The 19,295-nt window shown below is 43.0% G+C and overlaps 1 protein-coding gene across 9 annotated transcripts in view; it reads left to right on the forward strand.

The window, feature by feature from the left end:
• The window catches only part of CLASP1 (cytoplasmic linker associated protein 1), a 263,959-nt gene that overhangs the window by 23,879 nt on the left and 220,785 nt on the right, over nt 1-19,295 (forward strand). For all 9 annotated transcript variants that reach the window (XM_082689813.1, XM_082689808.1, XM_082689815.1 and 6 more), the window contains exon 2: nt 11,946-12,425. In XM_082689813.1, coding sequence (XP_082545939.1) covers nt 12,231-12,425 — 195 coding nt within the window. In that variant the 5' untranslated portion in view covers nt 11,946-12,230. The remainder of the gene's footprint in view (nt 1-11,945; nt 12,426-19,295) is intronic.

Consider the following 19,295-nt stretch of genomic DNA (forward strand, 5'->3'; position numbering starts at 1 on the left):
GATTAAACATTTCTCCAAAGGAGATGTTCAAATGGCCACACCCATGATGAGAAGCTCAATATCCTTAGTCATTAGGGAAATGCATATCAAAACCACAGTGGGATGCCATTCCACACCCACTAAAATGGCTGTAATAAAACAGTAAGTCTTGCTGAAGATGTAGGGAAATTGGAACCCTCATGTATTCCTTGTGGGAATGTATAATGGCATAGCCATTTTGGAAAATAGGTTGGCAGTTCTTCCAAGAGCTAAACATAGTTACTATATCCATATTCTAGTTAACACCTGTTTTGTATTGAATAAAATTAAAATTGTGTCCGTATAAAACTTGTTCAGGAGTGTTCATAGTAGCATTATTTATTATAGCCAGAAAGTAGAAACGATCCAAATATCCATCAACAGGTAAGTTTATGAACAAATACATAGTACATCTGTACGATGGAGTATTATTCAGCCATAAAAAGGAATGAAGTACTGAAAGATGCTATAACATGGATAAGCCTTGAAAATAGTATGCTGAGTGAAAGAAACCAGACACAAAAGGCCACATATTTTATGACTCCACTTAAATGAAATGTCCAGTGTAGGCAAATCCATTTGGTCAAAAAGTAGATTATTGGTTTTCATGGGCTTAGGGGAGGAATCTGGGGAGTGCTGCTAAAGGATATGAGGTTTTATTTTGAGATAATAAAAGTGTTCTTAAATAGTGGTAATGGTTGCACAATCTTGGGAATATAATAAAAACTGTTGAATTACAGTCAGTTTAAGAGGGTGAACTTAATGGCATATGAATTATATCTCCGTAAAGCTGTTACTGAAAAAATAACGTAAGGAGTTTAGGTTTAGTGATCTGTTTTTCATTAGTATAGTAAACAAGTAAAAAAGATACTGTTTGACTAGGACTATGAAAGGATAAGAAAGCTCTGAAAAATACTGTAGAAGTCAAGTGTTGCTAGATTGAGTAGAAACTTACATCCCCTCTTTCTAGATGAGGCAATTTTTCAGCCACATATGGTCTCCAGTGAGGCTCCTCTCCCTAGTAAGCTGGGTTCTCTACTGCAGTCTCTTATTTCCATTTAAGATCTTTCCTTGGGAAGCTGCTTATCTGTATCATGATTCTTTCCTCCCCCGGGGTAACTGTGTTGATGAGGTAACACTTTGGTATGGGAATGCTGACAGCAGTCTTGTGTATATGTTAAATATTTTGCATTGGGAGAAAAAGAGTCCGCAGTGAATAGTGAGGTATTTCCAGTTAGTTTTGGTCTTATAGACTTTGCATGAATAAAATTGGATAATTTTGGGTAACTGGTCTTTTGTTTTGAAACTTTTAAAAGCTTTATCTCTTTTCAAGAATACAGAAAGTAGAAGAAATTTTAAAGAAGTAGGACAGAAACCCTCATAAACCTATTACTCTTATTTTTTTATTTTTTATTTTTTAAGTTTTTATTTATTAGAGAGAGGAAGACTGAGAGAGAGCAAGCAGGAGGAGCAGCAGGCAGAGGGAGAAGCAGGCTCCTCCCCAGTGAGCAAGGAGCCCGCTCTGGAGCTTGATCCCAGGACCCTGGGATCATGACTCAAACCAAAGGCAGTGGCTCAACTGACTGAGCCACCCAGGCACCCCCAGAGGCCACAATTTAATACTTTACATACTCTATTTTTTTTCTATGATTCTTTCCACATGTAGGCTGTATTATACTATACATATGTATAATTTAATATCATTTTAATATAATTTTAATATCATTTGTTTAGTTAATGAACAGTTTTACTACAAGCATTTTGTGTTTTTTTTCTACCATGTGGATTTAAGCTTTATAATACTTAAAAGAAAAATTATGGATAGGGATGTCTGGCTCTGACTCTTGGTTTTGGCTCAGGTGGTGATCTCAGGGTCATGAGATAAGCCCACTTCAGGCTCAGCACAGAGTCTACTTCTCTTGTCCCTCTCCCTCCTTCTCTTGATTATTTTAAAATTTATTTATTTGACAGAGGGAGATCACAAGTAGGCAGAGAGAGAGGGGGAAGCAGGCTCCCCACTGAGCAGAGAGCTCAATGCGGGACTGGATCCCAGGACTCTGAGATCATGACCTGAGCCGAAGGCAGAGGCTTTAATCCACTGAGCCACCTAGGTGCCCCATTTTTGATATTTTAATACTCAAATATTTTAATCTGAAAGATTAAAAAATTACTTCATTAAAATACTGGTGAAGGCAAGTAGTAACTGAAGAAGTTATCTGGCACTGGGGTAGTACCTTCTGTTATTTTCTTATAGTATATGTACAGTGAGGTGGAGTTGCTGGGTGGTTGTTTTTGTTTCGGCATTTATTTTTCTTCACCAGCATGTTGTTTTTCACCACCACATATTTTGTGGAAATTTTTGGAGCACTACTTTCATTTTCTTATGAATTTCAGACTTTCTTCTTGTTTTACACTTCATTGACAGTTGTACATTGTATTCCATAATACTGAAAGGGAGATTTTCCTTCATTATGAGATGGCAGTCCCTAATTTTTGAATGGTATTTTACTACTTGTAATTATGAAGGGAGCATATATTCATTAGAAAATATTTAGAAAACACAGAAAAGTGCAATGAAAAATCTATAACCCACTACCAGAAATTAAGCAGTGTTAATGATTTTTTTCCTATTCATATGGCCTGCCCTTGCAATGGAATATGGTGAATCTTCCCCTCTTATTCCATTTTGGGCATTTGCATTATACATTATGGCTGTTTTTTTGTCCTAACTTCACTGTAGTTAATTATTATTCATACTGGGGTGAGTGATTAAGATAGAGAGATTAACTCTGATTTTTTTCTGCCCTCCCACAGAATCTTATGGTCTTGTGATCACTTGAATAATTCCAGATTTTAATGATCTTTCCCAGGAAAATAATTTCCTGCCCACCCAAGTCTCCTGATTCTGCTGTTCATTTGTTTAGAGCTTTCTGAATGAAGGCCTCCTGCCTTTGGGGCTAGAAAATGATTGTTGGGCATTGTCTGTGTCCAGTCTTTGTGCTCCAATTAGGTTATTTCCAGACTTTTGAGACTAAGAACTCTTTTTAGTGTCCAGTGTCACAGAGCTCTACAGAAGTAGAATTTCTCGTATTAGTTGAGAAAAATGATCAAACAAAGAATTTAGAATTACTTTTTGTATTACCTTTGCCTTTAAAAATTCATAACTGCTTGTACCTGAGTTTGAAAAATTGTGGATATGAAGACAACTCAGTTCATGGGTAATGTTTGGTGTGCATATGGAGAAAAGCTCAGACATTCTTGTAATAACTATGTGCTCTCATCTCAGAGGTGGGGTTAGTGTTTACAGGTTGGGAGCTAGTGCTCTGGCCTTTCCAAATTGCTGGTTTTCCTCTGACAGTCTCTTCTGTTTGTGCTTTGTCCATATCTATTTGTACATTCCTTTTACCTGGAATGTTTTTTAACATTTTTCCTACCCTCCAGTTACTCCTACTCCCCAAGGAGAAAATGACCTCAATTAATGATTGCAGTGATTTTGATTTTCAGCTCAAACTTCATTATTTTAACAAATATTTCTCAAGTGCTTGAGCATAACGGGCATAGTTATAGGCATTAGGTGAATGTAATAAACAGGGTCCCCATCTTCATAATACTGACAGTCCTATAGGGAAACAGACAGCAAATATGTAAACAAACGTGATAGAATGTTTGTCGTAAGTGTTTCAAAGGAATGGAACAGGGTGCAGTGATGGGGCCCTCCTTTGAGTGGTCTTTGAAGGACTTGTTGAGGAGGTGACCTTTAAGCTGAAGCCCTGAGGCCTACAGCCAGGCTACTGTAGGCACATGGACAGTGTTTAAGGCTGAAAGAAGAGCAAGAGTGAGGCCAGTGGGGGCTATGAGTTCAGAGATACCCCAGAGGTAACAATTTGGAAGTCATCAGTTTAAAGGCAGTTTGTAAATTTCCTGGCAATGGATTCTGAGTGTTTTGGAGTGAGCAAAATGAGAAGATGAGAGGCATTGGTCTGGGCCCCTCAGCCACTCTGAAAGCAGAGCAGAGATGGTTAGAGAAATGCTCAAGTAGGTGCAGCCAGAAAAGTTTCAGGAAGGCATATCATTTGTTTTCATGAAAGTGGGAAGTTTTTCAAGAAGGATGGCACGGCCAGCCTTAGAATGCTGCGGAATTTTGGAGTTAGCCAAGTAGAGCAAAGTATTGCTTGGATTTGCCAGCATGGAAGTCATCTGTGATCCTGATGAGCAGCTCCCCGGGAGCAGTGGCCAGTGATGCCCAATCGGAGGAGCTGCGGGGCGAACAGGAAGTACGTCAGTGCACCTGGTGTCCTGAGAGATGGGGGGAGAAGGGTGCAGGCTGCAGGCAGAGTACTTCTCCCCTGGGGAGAAGACGGGAAAGGCATTTTGAGGAGGAGGGCAGGGCTAACTAGAGAACAGGAGTTGGGATGCTAGCTTGGGATACTTTGTGAAGTTTGAGATTCTCAGTGTAAAATGAAACCGGTTGGACACATGAGTGTATGTGTTCCTTCAGCATGAGGGACAGGCCGGATCTGAAGGCACCTGATTACCTGATTGTGTGTCAGGTTCTTCCAAGGTTCAGACTTGCTCGGCAGCTCTCACATCGGGAGAGAAAGTTGAGGGTAGTTTCAAACTCTTAACACCCCTGTGGAATTGAGTCCAGAATAAAAGGAAGGTCAAATTGGGAAGGTGTTTTATGGACTTGAGGAGCCTGGCACCACGTGCTTGAGCATGAGCTGGAAGGATGGGCTGTTGTGGTTGAGAAGCCGGATTGCAGAACCTTTCAGGGAGCTGAGAGAAGAGGAAGGGTTGCTGATACCTGAGAGCGGACACCCAGAAGGTTAGAGGTCTGAGGTGGCTGAAAAGACGGGAAACTGAGGGATGCTGAGGCAGGGAAGGAGGGAGACAAGGGAGGCTGGAGCCCCAGTCCACCCGGAGCTGGCCAGTGACTGCAGGCTGACAAATGAAAGCAGGGGCTGGCCGGGAGCGTGAGTGCTGTGTCTGAACGGCGTGAGCTGCCCTGTCCCAGCCCTGGGATTTCCACTTGGATTTCCTCCGGCATCGTTTTCTCTCCTTTCTGTGCCACCTGCAGCACCTTCTACAAACATCCTGCTTAGGACTCCTCCTAATACTGTTGCAGCTGTTTGCATTTCTATCCCTTCTTCCGGGCGATGGGCTCCTCCTGGAGGGCCTGGACCAAGCCTCACATTCTGTGATTTCTGGTCATTAACACAGTACACGCTGCTCACGTGACCGGCCCAGCGTAAATGTTCACTGAGTGAATGCGTGAGCTCAAAAGTGGGTGGGCTCAGAAGGGAAGAGAAGGCAAGAACAGAAGGCACAGGTAGAGTGAGAATGGAGATTTATTGCTGGCAGGGCAAGGCAGAGTGTCTTTGTAAAATTTCAGACCATATTATAGAATCATTAGAATGCAAAAGAGTTTGCCTTATTGTTAGAAACACACGCTTTTGACTTCATGTGAATAAATTCTGCTAATTTCTGGCTTCCAGAGTTGGCTTTAAAATTATTATGACCACTTTCTGCATATTTTCCAGGGACATTTTTGATGTGGTTATTCACTTTGTTGTGCTGCTAGTTTAAGTTGTCCTTCTTGATACTATAATATGGAATATTATTTTGGTTAATCTTCCTAGGTACTTGTGATTTGGTTTCTTGTTTCCTAATCCTCTACTTCTTATGCCCCACACGCTATAGCTTTTTATCATTTTCGTTTTTCAACTGTTAAGTGCCTGTACTTTGGGTTTTCGATGTGGCAGTGTTGGAGTTGTGGAGTGTTGTAGTATAGTGTTAAGAATATGAACCACAGGGCTAGACAGCTCTGGTTTTCAGTTACTGCCTGACATTATTAACTTTAAAACTCTGGGCAGTTTTTGGTTGGTTGGGGCCTCTCGGAGTTTCATCTCTTTATCTTTGAAAAGGGAATAATGATGCCCACCTGTCATTGCACAGTCTCCCCTTAGCATGCTTCTTCCCTCAACAGTTTGCAAGTGTCTTCCTCCCTCATTTTTTCCCCGCATTTAGTTTGATCATTTCCCCTGTTATCTGATGGGCACACATAGTTTTGTCTCGGTCATTCCAGGCCTTCTCGATCCATCCCTTCTCTGAATTGCCATAGTACTTACACATACCCCTAACTGGCGGGTACAGCATTCTACCTGTGAAATCTAATGCGTACCTGTGTTTGTGGTCAATTATTACATGGACAAGCTTTTTGTGCATTTTGTTGCCTCCCAGTAAGTTGGAAGCATTTTCAAGTCAAGCCATAGATTATAATTAGGTCTATCGTATTTTCTGTAGCGAGATGGGATATGTGATGAGTCCGTAAAAGTCATTGAGATTAGCCTGGTAATGGGTAACCAGAATACAGATGTATTCAGCCCAGCTATTTATCCGTGTATTCGCAAATATCCATTGATGTGTATGTGTTAGATTGAAACACATGGCCACAATGTTCTGCAGCTCCTATTAATTGGTAGAATCCATCTCTTCACACTTAATCTGGGCTGGCCTTGTGACTTGCTTTGACCCCAGAATGTAGCAGAAGTGATTTGCAGGTTCTGGATTCCAGGCCTTGAGCAGCCTGGCACCTTGCCCCTTCGCTACCATGGAGTGCTGTCACCACTGTACGGTGAGCTGCAGGCTAGGCTACTGAGTGGTCAGAGATCCCATGTGGCGAGAGGTCCAGCCAGCAGCCGGCATCAGGGTGTCAGACATGGGAGTGATGCCACTGTGTTCTCTTGAGCCCAAGTGAAGCCGGCAGATGACAACAGTGGCATGAATGATCCCAGGTGAGATTTGTAGAGGAACCTTCTCTCTGGGCCCAGCCAACTCACAGATTTATGAGAAAGATTAACTTGTTTTGAACTACTAGGTAAAAAATGATTCTACTTGTAGCTTCTCTTACTGAGAAGTCTACAGAGCAGAGTTTATAGTTGGTTCTGTTCTCTTCCACCCTCCCCCCATCCTCCATTGTTAACCCCACCCTCCCTCCGTCCTCCGTTGTTAATATGCCTCTATAGTTGGGTACCTAAGTACCACACAGTAATTATGGCAATTAAGGGGATAGAGATAGGAGCTAATTTTTTTTTAAGATTTTATATAGTTATTTGAGAGAGAGCACGAGTAGAGGTGGAGGGGGACTGGGGGGAAGGCCAGAGGGAGAGGGAGAAACAGGCTCCCCACTGAGCAGGGAGCCAGAGGTGGTGCTCTGTTCTGGGACCCTGGGATCATGACCTGAGCCAAAGGTAGATGCTTAACCAACTGAGCCACCCAGGTGCCCCAGAAGCTAATTTTTAAAAATGTCCTGTGCAAACCCTTTCCATTCGTCATCTTATTTAATGAATGTAGAGCCAGTATTCTCCCCAGTGCCACTCAGGAAGTGGCAGAGTCAAGACTGGAGGCTGGAATTCTTAACTGTGTTGTTCTTTTGATTACCTCAGGCTCTCTAATTGTGTGTTTCTTCATTCTTGTTGAAGCTGGTATTTTTTAACTTCTTCCTGTTCGTCCCTAGCAGGAGCTGGGCTATTGTTCTGGTAAATGTTGCTCTGTTAATTTCTACTTTCCTTGGTACTGTAAAGGAGAATGACTCTAGGACCATTGTCTTGACCTCTTATTGTTTTTTCCCCATAGGTATAGACCAAGATGATGTGGCAGGAAAAGGTTGGGGGCCTTGGAACCTAACTACTCTACTGGGGGCAAACAACGGTGGTGATGTTGGGGAATAGAAAGGCCCTTTGCAGGTGGGGAGGAGTTCTAGAGGAGTTGGGGCATTTTTTTCAGAAATACCTGGAATGTATCCCTTTTCCAGGGTCTGATACAATAACATCTAGTGGGCTCCATGGCTTTTATGGTGAGATCTTGCTGAAGGAGAACACTTAGCCTGATAAGAAGAGGAAAGGTACTTGGCTATTCTAAGGTACCTGCCTTTCCTTTTATATCACTTTTACATTTATTTTGGAAAATGTGTACAAGTAGAACTTTTTAAAAAAAACTTGGAAATAGTGTTACATTTTGAGTCATTCCGTCGCTACATACAGTGCTGTTATTTCCTGTGCGGTAGCTTTCATCCCCACGATTTACGCGGTCCAACATTCTGAGCAATTTCTTATTTTTTTTTCTTTAGAGAGGGAGGGCAGGGGAGGCTCAGAGGGACAGGGAGAGAGAGAATCCCAAGCCTGAGTCCCCGCTGAGCGTGGATCCTGACATGGGGCTTGGTCTCGGCACCCTGAGATCATGACCTGAGCCGAAATCGAGAGTCAGATGCTGAACCTTCTGAGCCACCCAGGTGCTCCCTGAGTACTCTCTAATGTTAGTACTACTGTCAGGTAATCACCTATATGATGCTCCTCTCCTGAATGGTGATTTCAGAACTAATGTAAAGAGGTGCTTTGCTTGTTTCTTAAGCTCTCTCTGGGCAAGGGCTGAGTCCTGTTTACTCTTGTATCTCAGTGCCTTCCAGTAATGCCTTATACATAACAGACCTGCTTTTTATTTGGCCCAGCCACAGGTAACATCTGGGACCTTGGGTTCTAGGTTCACTTTAGACCTGTTTCCTTGTTGCGCTCTCCCTGGAAGAGAGCCTGGACAGGACGTGGGTGGAAGCAAGAGATTTTTTACCTCCTCCTCCTGTTTGTTTATATCTTCTGTTTTCTGCATTTTTAAAATATAATTTTTTTAATATAATGTTTTTATAATTCTGTTGCTATATGAAGTTTTGCTTATATTTTTGTTGATTTAGAAAATTCCTGGGAGGTACAGGGAAAAGGACACTTATTTATTTACTTGGATTGCTAAAAATATCTCTGAAAGGATACACCGGAAACTAGGGACATTACTTGCTTTTAGGCAGAGAAACTGGGCAGCTAGAGGGCAGGAGTGGGAGGGAGATTTTTGTACTTTTGTACCTTGTGAGTTGGGACCCACGTGATTGATACTCCCGGAATGCCTTTGGAAGTAGAAATGGAGAAAATGTTCAAGAGCACAGGAGAAAGCTCCCCCCAAATCCAGTTTAGTACAAATAAATATAAGAGAGGATTATCAGTCACTTTTTTTTTTTTTTTTTTTTAATTTAAGGAGAAAAGAGAGAACCCAGTCTGCTTAATGCCTAGGGGCTTCTGATATCTTTCATTCTGTGGGTTTGTATATAGGAATTTGTCGTGTTAAGCCTTCATTGCATAGTAACCTTCAAGAAGCATATACTTTTATTTGTTAGAAATCATGGACAATTCTTATTGAAGGGGAGCTTTTTATATAATACATATTTTTAAAATTGCAGCGGAGATTGGAATGAATGGGATCATTCTCTCCTAGCAATGGAGAGTTTGTTCTCTTGCTTGTTGCTTCCTACCTGAGCATGAAGTCTGACCTCCCTTCCCTTAGTGAGAGGAGAAGTAGGCCAGATTTATAATCATAAGGGTTTGAAGGTGGGAAAGGAAACTTAATTGGCTGTGTGGTCTTGGAAAATTACCTCAGTTTCTTTATCCGTAAAATGGGATTTCAGTACCTACTTTACACACTTGGTTGGAGAATTAAAGATAATGGATATAAATGATCTAGCATGGAACTTGACACCTCAAGTAGGTGCTTAAAAACCATGTGGTTATCCTCATTATTGGTTAACATCTGTTGATTTTAGGACCCTGGAGGAGTAAAGGATAGGAGAGTCTTTTCACTGAGAATGAAAGATAGATGTTTAGGGGAAGGCGGAGTGTATCTGTTATCTGTCGGTGTATAACAAACCACCACAAGCTTAGTGGCTTAAAACAACAATGAAATATTCTCTCTCATAGTTGTGTGTTTCATCTGGGTAGTTTTTTTTTGCTTGTCTCCTTAGACTTATTTGCGTAGCTGCAGAATGAAAGAGCTAAGTGGTCCCCGATGGACGCACTCCCAAGTCCTGCAGTGCTTCTGGCTGCTGGTTGGGGCGTGTTGGTTCTCTTTCACACGGCCTCTCTGGTTCCAGGAGCTTCCTCACTGCATGGCAGGCCTAGGGTGGCATTCTAAGAGGGCAAGCTGCAGTGCTTCCCTGTCACATCTCAGCTTCCTTTTGCAGTAGCTGGTTTGCTACTGGCCAAAGCAGGTCACAGGGCTAACCTCAGGTGACTGTGGAGGGGACTAAGTTCCCACCTTGGTGGGGGGAAAAAAGAAACAAAGAATTAGTGGCCATTTTTTTTTATTTTATTTTATTTTTTATTTTTTTTATTTTTTAAAGATTTTTATTTATTTATTTGACAGAGAGAAATCACAAGTAGATGGAGAGGCAGGCAGAGAGAGAGAGAGAGGGAAGCAGGCTCCCTGCTGAGCAGAGAGCCCGATGCGGGACTCGATCCCAGGACCCTGAGATCATGACCTGAGCCGAAGGCAGCGGCTTAACCCACTGAGCCACCCAGGCGCCCCATTAGTGGCCATTTTTAATCCACCACAAGCCCACCCTTGTTTGATTTGCTTCTTGGGTTAATATTGGGCCGAGAGAGAAAAGGTTCTGTTAGTTTCTCCAGTTTTCCTGTATCACTGATACCTTCATTAGGCTAACGTAGGAGCTGATTAATGAACTGGGGATATTTTGTTCAGACTAAAAATTGGAATGAAGGATAATAGCTGCTTTTATGTATTTGAAGAACCTTCTTATGAAGAAGAGACCAGTTCCACAGTATGGAAGTGACTGGAAAGCACTCTTCTGCCATGTGAGACAGTGAGTTTTCTCGAATGCTGTCCTGCCCCCAGCCCCATGCAAGTAGAAGATGGGTAATCGTGTGTCAGGGGCATTAAAGGAGGGTCTTCCTCATTGAATGACTCGACTTAAATGATTCTGATTGGTGTCAGAAGTCTGTGCTTTTGGAACTCGGAAAGTGCACTGTGCTCTTCATCCTGAGAGTAGGGATGGATAAGGGGATGTTAGCAAGAGGAGGAATTCTTCTGCATGGACTTGTGATTTTACTTGATGGATAAGTTCATAGTTACCTGCTGAGACCCCGAGAGGAGGGGATTGACTGTTGCTGTGAGGAGCGGTTCCATTTAGTACAGAGGCAGGGAGGTGCTGCGTCTTGAAGACAGGTTTTTTGTGAGTCATCTTTGGTTAGAATGAAAAGAGTCAAGACAAGAAATTGAAGTAAGAAATGGATGTGTACGGTTCCTCCAGCAGCCACAGATTAAGTGTTCATCTTCCCGAGTTTATCTAATGAAAACAGTTTGGTACAACTTTCCTGTAACATGATTTTGAGATCTCCCGATTTTCTGTATAACAGACCACCAGGTCCAAATGGTGCTGTTGTCAGCTGAGAATACTGTCCATAAGTGATCAGCGTGTGGGCCTGTTCCCATTTCTCCCTCCCATCGCTCCCTTTTCTTTGTTGGAGGGAGAAGGCGGTGGCAGGGACGACTGTTCACTCTGGTGTCAAGCTTCTGAAGAAGCTTGATGGACGTGCTGTCTCTGGTTCATGTTATCAGCCCAGCCACTTCGGCCAGTGGTGTTTCTATGGAGCCTGCCCCATTTTCAGCGCTTTTTTTTTTTTTTTTTTTAAGAAAACTCTGAGTATGGCAATAAGCGACAGTACCTCCAGTGATTCACACGCAGAGGGTGTTAGGTTTTTGGTGGGAAGCAAAATTTAAGTGACAAATAAATATGCTAGCTGAAGCAGAAGATTGCTTTCCTGACTGGCTCATTTACAAGCTGGAAAGTTGTGAAAAACATCAACCTACCAACTGTGTAGCTCATTGGCTCTTTGCTTTGGGCTTCCATGTTCCTCCTGGTAAAAATAATAATTATGTTATTCTGGTATGGTTGCCAAGCATTCATGCTTCTCACTCCACTTGTGATTATAAATGATTCTGCAGCGTGAATTGCTTTGTCTTTGATTTAATGTTTCATAACATTTGGATGTTTTGTTCTCTGTGCTGATTTGTCGTTCTCTTTCCCTTTTCAGAATGGACTGCTGAATTATGAAGACTTTCAGACCCAATAGCAGAACCTCACTCGGCCACTCACTCCTTTATCTCCTACTAGTTATTTAAATTGGACTTTTAATATCCTACCAGCTGCTCTTCAGACACACATGGTGCATTGTTGCCATTCCCCGGATTGCATCTTTGAAACACAGACTCTTAGTAACTTTCATCGAACAAAGAGGCAACCTCCCGGGTATATTTCCTGGGAGGGTGTCACCCTGACTGCCCTCTAGCTTCTGCTGGATCTGGATTTGAATTCCACCATGGAGCCTCGCATGGAGTCCTGCCTGGCACAGGTGTTGCAGAAGGATGTGGGGAAACGACTACAGGTTGGCCAAGAACTTATAGACTATTTCTCAGACAAACAGAAGTCTGCTGACCTTGAACATGACCAGACCATGTTAGATAAACTTGTGGATGGGCTTGCTACCTCTTGGGTGAACTCTAGCAATTACAAGGTAAGCTGTGCTTCAGAAGGCACTCATGTAAGTGGCTGGGCTGCCTTGGCGGGTCAGAACTGGTCCTTGGAAGAAGACTCCTTTGGAAGCCATTAGTAGGTGGCTTCCAGTAAGACACTCAGGCTGTGGCTTTTGGATGTTTCATTCTGGAGCAAGTAGGGTCTTCTTTAATTCTTGTTGGAGATCAAAGAATCCTTATGCTTTCGCACTTTGAAAGAAGGTTAAGTGAACAGATAAAGAGAGGCTTTTATGTTGGGAAGTTTACAATTATTTGCAACCTTGAAGTTGAAGTGAATGTTCTATCTTACATTGAAAGGGTCATGAGATGTTGGTGAGTGGCGCTTCATAAGTAGCAAACATCTTCATTGATTACCTGTTGGGGATGGAATTAGCAGTAGTGTGTGGCGCATTTTACCTTCAGATCTTTGTTTTGAAGTCGGCCTAGGTACCTGGCCAGAAATAGTATGGGTTGCCGAGGGCTCTTCTGTGACATGTGTGTAATGGCCTGGAGGATATCCTTCTGGTTCTAAAGATCGAAGTGGGCGGGTGCCTTTGGTGGGTAGGGGATGCAGGCGGGGTCCCAAGACCCAAATGAGTTGTCACGATTGACCATTTTACCATTCAAGGATTGAGCTTTTGTGACTAAAAACTGGACTGGACTTGTGCTGCAGAGGTGTCATTCTCTCTACCTCCCCTCCCCTTTCTTAGTTTGCCAAGAGGTGGCCCCTTTGGGTCAAGATTGAGATAGAACAGTAGGGTGTTGGCATGACTTCTAATAGGTGCTGTAAACATTGGGATTGGGAAAGGGGCTTACAGGAAACAGAATCTCTTGTGCTTTTTCATTGACTCAGTTTTCTGAGGTTGGTTTGGATTTGGAAACTGGTGCTTAAACAGGATTTCTTTGTTTGCTCTAGTGTGGACTCTTGTTTTCCAAATGCATTATAAACCTTGCTCTCATTTAAGAGTCAGCAGGCTTCATACTCATTAAGGGTATTACCTGGGACCCTGATATTTTACTTACAATTACATATAAAATTTATCCTGTCTTTGAAAGCGGAGTTTAATTTCTCTATCATTCATCTATTTATTCATTTAGCTGCAGGTGGCAAGTGCTGCTTATGTGCTTGGCTGGCCTTTGTGCTGGGTGATAGGAGTGTTACAAACAGGGGAGGGTGGTGGAGGGCCGTTGTCGAGGGCTATAAAATCACCTTGTCTGGGTTGGATTCCCAGTTCCACCACTTTGTGTGCACATTGCTATGCTTTTGGCTGAGAGTAACTGAAGGCTCACTCATTGGCTTTAAACTGCTACCAGGAAATTGAGTAATTTTCTTTAAGAGTTCAAGAAGCCTGCGGTAGCTAAGGCAATGTCCAGAGAAGAAGAGTGTCTGCTTTCGTCTTTTACTTGGAGGGAAGCCTTTCCCAGAAGCTCCCTAGCAGAACCTTTTACATCAGATTGGCCAGAATGGCTTTGCCTGCCCATCCCAGCATCATTGGAAAATGGATGGGTATCCCTAATTGTTTTCCACCATCATGCTTGACCTCCTGATCTCAAGAAGAGTCCAATCTCCTTTGAGTGAAGCATATGGCCATGTGAAGGAGGGGATGGTATTTGAATACTGTCAGACTCCTGCTCAACAAATACTGGTTTCATGAGGGAATAAGCACTCTCTAAGCGTCCAGTCCAATAAGGGCAGATAATGAAAGAAAGAGCTCTGCTCTGACTATAATGGACAGCATCAGATCTCTGAGCAATAGTGGACCTTTGTTCATACATAGAATTCAAGCTTTATATATTATGGGTTGAAGGAGGAAGTTCGGAATGGGACTGAGGTAATAGGGATGTTAAATAGAAAACCCAGAGAGTCTGTTATACCGTGCGAGCTCTCTTAACTTTTCCCGGCTTTGGCTTTGGGGTTTGGTTCCCTTTTGTATAGTGTTGGGATAACTGAGTTGTTACCAGCACTAAGTGAGACATTGTATGCTGGTAGGATTGCAAGCTGGTGCAGCCACTCTGGAACACAGCATGGAGGTTCCTCAAGAAGTTGAAAATAGAGCTACCCTATGACCCAGCAATTGCGCTACTAGATATTCACCCCAAAATAGCACCTACACCCCAATGTTAATAGCAGCAATGTCCACAATAGCTAAACTATGGAAAGAGCCCTGCTGTCCATCGACACATGAACGGAGAAAGAAGATGGATACACACACACACACACACACACACAGTGGAATACTACTCAGCCATCAGAAATTGAAATCTTGGGGACACCTGGATGGCTCAGTGTAGGTTAAGGCCTCTGCCTTCGGCTCAGGTCATGATTCCAGGGTCCTGGGATTGAGCTCTGTGTTGGGCTCTTTGCTCAGTGGAGAGCCTGCTTCCTCCCCTCTCTCTCTGCCTGCCTATCTGCCTACTTGTGATCTCTGTCAAATAAATAAAGAAAATCTTAAAAAAAAAAAAAAAGAAATTGAAGTCTTGCCATTTGCAATGACATGGATGGAACTAGAGGGTGTTATTAAGTGAAATAAATCATCAGAGAAAGACAGTTGTCATATGATTTCACTCATATGTGGAATTTAAGAAACAAAACAGAGGAGCATAGGGGAAGAGAGAGAAAAATAAGACAAAAATCAGAGAGGGAAACAAGCCATAAGAGACTTTTAATCATAGGAAACAAACAGAGGCTTGTTGGAGGGGAGGTGGTGGGGGGATGGGTAAGTGGGTGGTGGGCGTTATGGAAGGCACGTGATGGAGCACCGAGTGTTATTCAAGATTGAGGAATCACTGACCTCTACCTCTGAAACCAGTAACACACTATATGTTAATTAATTAAATTTAAATTAAATATCAATAAAAGTGCTTTTCTAAACAACAACAACAACAACAACAACAAGAACAAATAAATGAGACAATGTATCAAGTTGTCCCATGCCTGCCCTGTAACAAGCACTGAGGTCCTCATAATCAAGACTGGTTCCTGTCTTCAAGGGGACTGGAAGTCCCTTTACCTGGACTGGGGGAGCAGGGAGGGAGAACACGAATCAGCAAGCCAAGGGTTACAGTATAGAACGGTGGGAGCAGTAGCAGAGACCTGCACAATTCAGTGGGAGGGCAGAAGAACATGAGAACACTTTCCTGGAGGAATCCAAGGTTTGAAGATGGGGTAGTGTCTTTCAGAATAGCGTTTTCAGCATCACAAAGTGTGAAAGATTCGACTTGACCCTTCGTGAAGTAATTTCTAAGGAAGATAGCCTGGTGTGAAGGAGAAGTCAGGAAGATGCTGTATGTTACCGAATTGGAGGTGATCACGGACAACTTGCTTTACCTGTCTGTGCAATGCCAGTGTTTGACCAAATAATCTCTTGGGAGCGACTGGGCTCTAGTATCTTATACAGCTTCACACTGACGGCTTTACGGTCGGGACCCTGTTCTGAGGGACCCTGTTCTGAGCACCTCCTTCCTTCCTCCCTCCTTTTCTTTGTTCTTTTTTTTTTTTTTTAATATTATTTGTTTATTTGACAGAGACACAAGAGAGGGAACACAGCAAGCAGGAGGAGTGGGAAGGGGAGAAGCAGGCTCCCCGCTGAGCAGGGAGACTACTGCAGGGCTCAATCCCCCGATCCTGGGATCATGACCAGAGCTGAAGGCAGACACTTAAAAACTGAGCCACCCAGGTGCGCCATGAGCACCCTCTTTCTTTATAAGCTCTCTTGGTATGGGGACACCAAACCCTCTGCACACCTGGAGCCTGGAGCCTGAATATAGAAAGGGCTCAGCGAATATTGGTTCTATGAGTGAACTCAGGAGCTTAGACTATTGGGCAAGTAGTCCTGGTAGCTTTACCAAAATCTGGAAACTTAGCTTTTAGCCACACCCACCTTTTTTAGTCAAAGATCAAGATTTCTCATTAGAGCCTGATGTACATTTTAGGTTTTCTCTGACATGTAATATGTAACATTATGGGTTGAAAGGATTCATTTCATATTAAAACTTTGCAGCTTGGCTTCTTGATTATTTTTAAAAATTGAGGACTAAAGAAGAAAAGGGAAACAATTTTAGGCTTTTAAAACAGTAGTACTTGGATATTGTTATTCCTTAACAGAGAATGTCACCGCAATGCTTTATTTAAAAAAAATAGTGTCCTGGAGCTTGAATCGTTTTATATTTGATTATTTCTTAACTTGGTAAACAGGTTTGTATTTGGCGTTAATTGTAGTTTAACAGCGACCCTTTATTGCTTAGTTACCTTGTATTTGGGAACCTCATTTAATTTTTACAACGCCCCTGCAGGGTAGGTGGTGCTACCCTGATTTTATACATGAGGTAAGTGAGATCATCCAGAATTATGAGAACAGAACAGAGTCTGCAAACTTTCTTAAAGGCTATGTAGTAAATATTTAAGGTTCGGTGGGCCATATGGATTTCTTCCAAGTATTTAACTAATTTGGGCCATTCTCGTGCAAAAGCAGCCACAAGGAACACACGAATGAATGGGTATGACTGTGTTCCAAAATAGCTTAATTTATAGACACATGGAGGACCAGTTTGGCTCATGGACTGTAGTTTTCCAGCCCCCAAACAGGAACATTGAGGACCTACTATGTGCAAATTCTTTTCTTCCCTCCTTCCCTTCCTTCCTTCCTTCTTTCCTTATTTGACAGAGAGAGTGTACAACCAGGGAGGGAGAGGGAGGAGAAGGGAGAGGGAGGAAAAGGCTCCCATTGAGCACAGAGCCTGATATGGGGCCTTGGGATCATGACCTGAGCCAAAGGCTGACACTCCACTGACTGAGCCACCCAGGCGCCCCCTCTTCCTTTATTAATACTTGAACAATAAGAAAGATGGTGGAGTAGATTTTTGTATATACTTCCAACCACTGTTGTGTTCCCCTCTTCTCTTTCTAGATGAGATAGGGATGAAAGAAGAATGGTCTGACCCAGAGAGGCTGCCTGGGCTCCCACAGCTGGAGGGAGTTGAGGGACACTGATGCTGTGCAGCTTTCCCAGTGAATGATCCCTTCTGTTCAGCAGGCGGCGCAGTGCCATCCAGCCCCAGAACCCTCATGGTACGGGCACCTGCACATTTAGCGGGCTTTGTGTGGACCAGGTGTTTTTTGCGAATATAGTCCCAGAATCTTTTCTCCTCAGTTCCGAAATCCCTGAAGCCCCCAAACCTCGTGTTTTTCATTTGTTGTTTGACCCACAGTGAGCTGACATGAAACTGCTTGCAGTCTTTACTTATCTGCTCAGGGCATGTTTCACTGCAAAAGTATTCATGTTTGATTGTAGGTTGCCGTGCCAGATTTTGTTCAATACGTATATGTTCTCCACTCCCCTCTGTCTGTAGGTTCTAGTAGCATTCTTTCATTCTACAGATGAGGAGACTGATGCTCAAGTAAGTCAAGTAACTTGTTCAAGGTGACAGAGCTAGGAACTAAGGTTTTCTGGACTTGATCCCAGGTGTTTATGCAACAGTGGAAGTTAATTAAGCACTTATGATGTGCCAGATACCGCACTGGGGGCTGGGCATCCAGTGAGGACCATCGGGCCTGGCCCCCGCCCTGCCCGCGACCATGAATACCCAGGCAGTCTCGCTCTGTCTAAATCTGGCACTTGTGTACATCATCCTGGTCCACGCTTGTCTCAAGGCCCATGCCATGCTGCTTTGTGTTTGAAATTTGTAGGTTCTCTGTTAACCTGGGGCTTCCTTTGTCTCTGCCCTAATGGTCTAATGGGATGGGGGTGGGGGAGGGCAGGTAAGGCAAATGATGGGATAGTGCGCAGTGTAGGATAGGATATCATTAACCGTTAGACTGCATCATAGGAGTGTCTATAAAGGTTGTATTGTGGAGAAGAAAAAAATGTTAGGGTTTGTTAGAGAGCTGAGTTGGAGAGGTAGAATTACATAGGGCCCTGAAGAATCAAAAGGAATGAGTTCATAAAGGTTCTGAGAAGCCTGACTTCCTTTCTTGTTTCTCCCTCTCTGGGTAGTGCACTTCTTGTAGACCGTAGAAGATTTAGTCTTTCCTTAAGCCTCTTTACAGAACACAGTGTTTACGTCTGCCCTGCATCAGATGCCCTTTATGGGCGGGAGGGAAGGTGTGACTGATAAGGGAGGTTGCTCTCTTTCCCCTGGCCTCTATCTCCACAACCTTGGCTTTCATTGAGGTTTTTATTCCTCCCTCTGTGTCCTTGAGAGGAGAGCCAGAAAAGATTATTGGATTCAGATGAAGTGACTTCTGTTTCTTTTTCTGGCAGTCTGCTAGGTATTGCCATCAAGCCTCGCCTCCTTTCAGAGGCTGTTCATTTTCCCCAGATTTTTTTCCCTGCAGTGTTGTCTAGTGGATGCAAGAGCCGCACTTCTCTGGGTGTATTTTATTGGTTGATTGAATGATTGCAGCATTTACATTTTATGAAACATTTATTTATTTTAAAAAGTTTTTTTGACTGTAGGTGGCACATTCATTTCAGGTGCACAACAGTGGTGATTTAACTTGTCTATACATTATGCTATGCTCCCCACAAGTGTAGCTAACATCTGTCCCCATGCAACAGTATTACAGAATCATAGACTGTATTCCCCACAAATGCCTTTTATGCCAATGATTTCTTCTTTCCATAACTAGAAGCCTGTACCTCCCACTCCTCCTCACCCATTTTGTCAATCCCTGCACTGCACCATGCTTCTGGCAATCATCCATCCATCCATCCATCCATCCATTCATTCCTTTATTATTTTTATTTTATTTTAATTCTCATGTAGTTAACGTAGTGTTACATTAGTTTCAGGTGTGCAGTGTAGTGGTTCAGCAGTTCCATGTATTACTCAGTGCTTAACAATATAAGTATACTTTTAATCCTCTTTGGGTA

Source organism: Mustela nivalis (assembly GCF_964662115.1).
Source record: "Mustela nivalis genome assembly, chromosome: 11".
In the NCBI taxonomy this organism is placed as follows: domain Eukaryota; kingdom Metazoa; phylum Chordata; class Mammalia; order Carnivora; family Mustelidae; genus Mustela; species Mustela nivalis.